The following is a 6,000-nucleotide window of genomic DNA, read 5'->3' on the forward strand; positions in this document are numbered from 1 at the left end:
TTTGTTTAGCATTTGATATATTTATTTAGTCAAATAGGTAAAATATCAGCCTGATGAATTTAGTTTACAAAAAAATGTGTAAGGTAAATGTAGTTCTAGCTGAAGGGCAGCTGAAAGCTTCGTAAATTGTTCAAAACTAAACAGAGACATAAACACGCAAGCCTGACATTATTTTTAAAAGTGCAAATTTTGCTTTAACCTCAAAGGAAGTAATTAGTGTAACTTTTGCATACAAATACGTGCACAAATGCTGTATGGCAGTCACCACAACTAAAAGCAATAACAACAACAATAACAATAATAACAATAATAACAACAACGGCAACAGCAGAACAACCACAATATGACCAACAATGTGGGTTGCCTGCAAACTATGGCTGAATAAAAAAATAACAACGAAAAAATATAATAAAAAATGCAATAACAAGAGCAACAATTTTAAAAATGCAGCAACAACAATTGAGGCAACGGTAAATGGTGTCGCACAGCAATCACACACACACACACACACACACACACACAGAGGTACAACCTCGAACACATTGACTAAGTGTACTCGGTTATTTTAATTACCAAAACGTAGGCAACGCCGTTGTTGCCATTGTTGTTGTCGTTGTTGTCGTTGTTGTCGTTGTTCCTGCTGCGGGCAAAACCCTTAATTAATTTGCATATTAATCATGCAGTTGGTTGAAATAACAGAAACAACAGAACCGAAGCAGAGAAAATAAAGGGAACACGGAACAGGCATAAAAACTGCAGTCATTAATTGTGGCTTGATGTCGAAATTAATTTCGCCGTTGATGAAAACTGAAAATCGTTGACAATCGTTTTTGATATAAATTTTCCAATTTTTTATACAACTACCTTTTAGAGAACATCAAGCCGTTGACATTCGATGAGGTCTATAACCAAAGCAGTCCCTCCAATTGCACCGTTTATGTGGGAGGCGTTAACAGCGCTCTCACCGCTCTCAGCGAGGAGGTGCTCCAGAAAACATTCGCACCCTATGGCGCGATACAGGAAATACGCGTCTTCAAGGACAAGGGCTACGCATTTGTGCGGTAAGATTTAAGATTGACCCATAGTATAATTCATTTTAATTTTGTGTATCAATATAGTTCCTTATTTCAAGTCTACTTATTTATAAATCGACCCTAATCGATATTGATAAAATAAATTCTAAATTGCCTTAAAATCGTAGCAAAATTACAAAATTAATTAAATTTTAATGCAGAATGAGTTTAGAGACCAAACTATGATAAAAATTACATTTTATTTTGGAAAATTGGTCCAGTATTGAAAAGATTATAAATGTTTACTTTATATTTAATTCTAATAGAACAAAAAATAGTATTAGAAATAAAAATAGTTCATAAAGTTAAGCAATAAATAAAGTAATTAAAAATTATTTCAAGTCTACTTATTTATAAATTGACTCTAATCGATATTGATAATGCTAACAAATTCTAAATTGCCTTAAAGTCGTAGCAAAATTACAAAATTAATTCAATTTGAATGCAGAATGAGTTTAGAGACCAAACTGTAATAAAAATTACAATTTATTTTGAAAAATTGGTCCAGTTTTAAAAAATTTATAGATGTTTACTTGATAAATAGTATTAAAAATACAAATAATTCACAAAGTTAAGCAATAAATAAAGTTATTAAAAACCAAAATTAAATAATACTAACAGCTCATTTGTCTCTCTGTTGCTCTGTCTCGCGTTTCAGTTTCTCCACCAAGGAAGCGGCCACACACGCCATCGTTGGTGTGCACAACACCGAACTCAATGCCCAGCCCGTGAAGTGCTCGTGGGGCAAGGAGAGCGGCGATCCGAACAATTCTCAGACTATGGCCAGCCAGGCATTGAACAGTGCTGCCGCTGCTGCCGCCGGCTTTCCATATGGCGTGAGTGCTGCGGCAGCTGCTGCCGCTGCCTATGGCCAGCAGTTGGCTGCCACCGGCTGCTGGTACTCACCGACGCCAACTTATCCGGCCTCGTCGGCCACCGCAGCCGCCGTGACACCAGCTGCAGCGGCGGCCAGTGCTGCGGCCGTGCAAAATCAATTCCTGCAGGGCATCCAGGGCTACCACTTTGGACAGTACGGTGGCTACCAGCAGGGCTACATGGGGTAGGTCCATCGATTTATGCATAATTATTTCATTAGCTGATGTGTTCGCGTTCGAGGTACGAGTGCGAGTGCGTTGCCCTGTCCCCCTCAGGTGTACTTAGCTGCCCCCTTCCCGAGTAACAGTGTAGAATGATTGAACCGCCACCGGGGGATGGGCAGCGACAGCATGACGGATGAGTGTATTCATTTGCTAATTGCTAAAGTTTTCATTCCGAGCTGTGCTATACAATGCGAGAATAGATGTACATATATTTCCAAATGCAGCCAGCAGCCACGTACGAGTTTTGACCGAGCTCTTACCGTGCTAATTGCTCAGCAGCACTCGCATATTCGATACTCAGGGGAGACTCGCAGTTAGATCTCTTGCTCGTTTTGGCCAACTCTTTGCTAATGCTTGTGCGCATGTTCTGGCTTATTCACATTTTGCAGAATGGGCGTGCAGATACCCGCCACCTGGCAAGGCGTTACCCAAGCCCAGATCTCGCCTGCCCAGCAATTGGCAACAGGAGTTGCAGGCACAGCCATTCCACAGGCCGCTGGCGTTGTTGCCTATCCGATACAGCAGTTCCAAGTGAGCCCACAGGTATGTGCCAACTGACACACACACACACCACACACACACTCTCTCACACACACACTCACAACTGTATATATAAAGTGTCGCACATTGTTAGAATGTGCTTTGAATGTTTTGAATGCATTCTCAATTCGATACGTTTCGCTCATTTATTTATCGATTATCGATTTAGTTTTTTCATTATTTTAAAATGCTTTTAGAGTCTTTTTGATGCACTCTTCATACAATGAACCAATTGTCACCATTGTACATGCAATATATGTTTTCTTTAAACTAATTTTGTTTATTTATTTCTAATGTGAGTTCATTTCAATCGCATGTGTTAGAGTTTATGTTAAAATAATTAAAGTTCTATTAATTAAACAAACAGCTGCAGGTCTGAGCAGGGATATAAATAGTATGCATATCGTCTTAAGCTTACAGGCCACCAACTAAACTTTTTTTTGCTAATATTTTTTACTACTGTTTACTCAATGTAATATAATTTTAAACCTTCCATATAGGCATGTGATTTTTTTTGTTAATCTCTTTCAGATTTGACATATTTTTATCGCTATTTTTGCGTAGTTTTCCTTACCCTATTTCGTATATTGGTACACAAAATATTGCATACAATATTCTCTGCATTATAAATCATTTTATTCCGACTACTATTTTTTTTCCAATTTTTACTAACACCCATATTATTTTTTAAGGTTTATCCTTTACTTTTGCAGGCACAGTAAACATAAAGCAAGCTAAAATTAAACAAAAAGCTAAGAATTCAATCGAAATGTTTAAGTACAGCAGAAGTTCTGACCATACCCAAAACCAAAAAGTCAAGCTGTAAATAAAATGCGAAGCGCCGACACAAAATTTACAATTGACAAGAAGTTTGAAGGAAAGTTCCACGATGAAATCTTGAACGGTGCACCAAATGCAAAAAAAAAGCCAAAGTACTTAGATTAAACATAGCATACACACATTGTTGCAATTGTTTATGATAGTTTAGTGCATAAACAGTTGTAAGCGGCCCTTTTAAAAAAGCCTTAAATGTGAAAATATGGAAAACAAAAAAAGTTAAATATAGAAAACAAAAACCATATAACAAATAAAACACATTTGGAAACCTAGTTGCTTATATTACACAGACAGTACACCACTACCACATCCCCACATTCCCCCCCACACCCACAAACATAGACAAAACAAACATATGCATAAATAGAAATACTTTAATGCTTTACAACAATGAGTTAAGCATTAAATAGAATTATAATTAATTAAAGAAAAAAGAAAAAAAATAAGAAGAAACAACAAAAAAAAATACAAACAAGAATTGCTTACTTAAATAAAAAGTAATTTGGTAAATAAAGGGAAAGCCATAAATTAAGTATGCTGTATTCTGTGTCAGACTCTAGAATACATCCACACGCACATACAGACACATATAGCACCCATACCCACACAGTTGCATATACACATATATGTATGTGAACGCGAAATTAAATTTAAATAAACATAATTAAAAATGCGTTAAAATTAATTACGCGCGTGCACACATACACACGCATACAAACGCACTTATTTATATAAATTTTTATGTCTGTATGCGTCGTGACAGGCGTGCGGAAAAAGCAGACACAGGCGCAGACGATCCCAGGAGACCCTTAGCACACGCACACACACACACACACACACACACACACACACATATGTCCAAACTCTCGTAGAATATAATTTAGCATTGCCTACTTTTCTGCGCAGTTTTTGATAATCGCTTAGAGCAAGTACATCGCAATGATAATACACCTAGCACTAGTGCCTATTACTATCGTAGATCTAGACGAAAAAGACGCCACATCAAAATACCCTAACACACACACACACTCACACACATACATACGCATACGCATACGCATACATAGACAACTGCCAAGCCAAGAGAAATTGGTGAACTCGACATTTCCTGCTATCATTTTCCTATAACTAAATGCAACTAAATGTTACAAATACTCAAAGTACTTTATTTTGTGATTGCTCAGTAATTGAAAGACATGTTCCTACAAAACGTCTATACACACTCACCCACACACACACACACTCAGACACTCAAACACTCACTCTTACACACATATAGAAACAATAGCACTCGCAGCTAAAAGTATCTGAAAGAACCTATTGATACGAGTATAATTAAAATATGTTTATAAATGAAATAAGACAAAAAGTCCAATGCAATCCAGCCACAAGCTTAACTCAAACTCAATAATCGATACTCGATACTCGATACTCAATGGCATCAAGCTTTAGTTTATAACTGTCTCACAGGCTTTGTAATTATAATAGCAGCAAGATCAACTTGATACACTTTCTATTCTTTTCTGTTTTCGCAATTATTTCATTATCATTATGATTTAATGTTTGCAAAAAGCAATAAAATTGAACCCTTTGTACAAAGCAACATTACAATAATTTCCACAAAAACATTATACAAATTCTCATTTTTGAACTTTTCAACAATTTATACTTGTCTAAAACGTATAAAACATATTTTGTATATGTTTTTATTTCAGTTGCCAGAAGATGAATGGCTAGCTGCTAATTTATTGTGTTAGTTTATCTCCAGTAACCGATTAAAGCAAAAAAAAAAAATGTGCTCCACATGTCTTTTCGATTTGACAATTTGCTAGAGTTCATATAGAGTACCTTCTGTCCTTGCAGAGTCTTTCAGTTTCAGTCTACCTCGTTGTCAATTGTAGACTCTACACACATTTCTATCCTGCAGATTGCGAATTACAAAAAAGGTTTGTGGAACAGAGTTGAGAAAACACTAAAGAAAAACGCCCAAATACACAAGTACATGCAAATATACTACATAGAAATATATTAATAACAATCAAAGTATGCCATCGAATGATATTAATTGATTTAAGCCATAATAAAGTACACAAATAACGAATCAATAACCGGAAAATGCTAAAATGTAATCGAATGCAAATTTCAAACAACAGATAGTATAATTTGTAACCATTAACAACAATAGCATAATTATTGGTTCGGCAATAGATTAGAAGTTATCAGTCAGTAAAATTATTATCAGTGACACATATAGAGTATACACACATATAAGTATACATATTAGTTGAGTTTCTTTGTGTAAGTCTCGACTAACTTAAAGGCATTGATGAAACTTAAACTCACATTCATACACACTAACACACCCATAAACATACATTACTCAAACGTGAACTTTATAAATATGTAAAATGGTTTATGTAGTTGGTATTAAAAACAGAAATATGCTTATA

At 35.8% G+C, this 6,000-nt stretch overlaps 1 protein-coding gene across 3 annotated transcripts in view; it reads left to right on the forward strand.

The window, feature by feature from the left end:
* The window catches only part of LOC117792101 (nucleolysin TIA-1-like), a 36,744-nt gene extending 31,389 nt beyond the window's left edge, over positions 1-5,355 (forward strand). Inside the window, exons 5-8 of one of the 3 annotated variants that reach the window (XM_034632086.1) lie at positions 872-1,061; positions 1,732-2,133; positions 2,563-2,716; positions 5,266-5,355. In XM_034632086.1, coding sequence (XP_034487977.1) covers positions 872-1,061; positions 1,732-2,133; positions 2,563-2,716; positions 5,266-5,307 — 788 coding nt within the window. In that variant the 3' untranslated portion in view covers positions 5,308-5,355. Of the gene's footprint in view, positions 1-871; positions 1,062-1,731; positions 2,134-2,562; positions 2,717-3,405; positions 3,628-5,265 lie in introns of those variants that run through there. The other 2 variants (XM_034632085.1, XM_034632087.1) reach the window with 2 other exon arrangements.
* Positions 5,356-6,000: the final 645 nt, after the last annotated feature.

Source organism: Drosophila innubila (assembly GCF_004354385.1).
Source record: "Drosophila innubila isolate TH190305 chromosome 3R unlocalized genomic scaffold, UK_Dinn_1.0 2_E_3R, whole genome shotgun sequence".
NCBI classification, from domain to species: Eukaryota; Metazoa; Arthropoda; class Insecta; order Diptera; family Drosophilidae; genus Drosophila; species Drosophila innubila.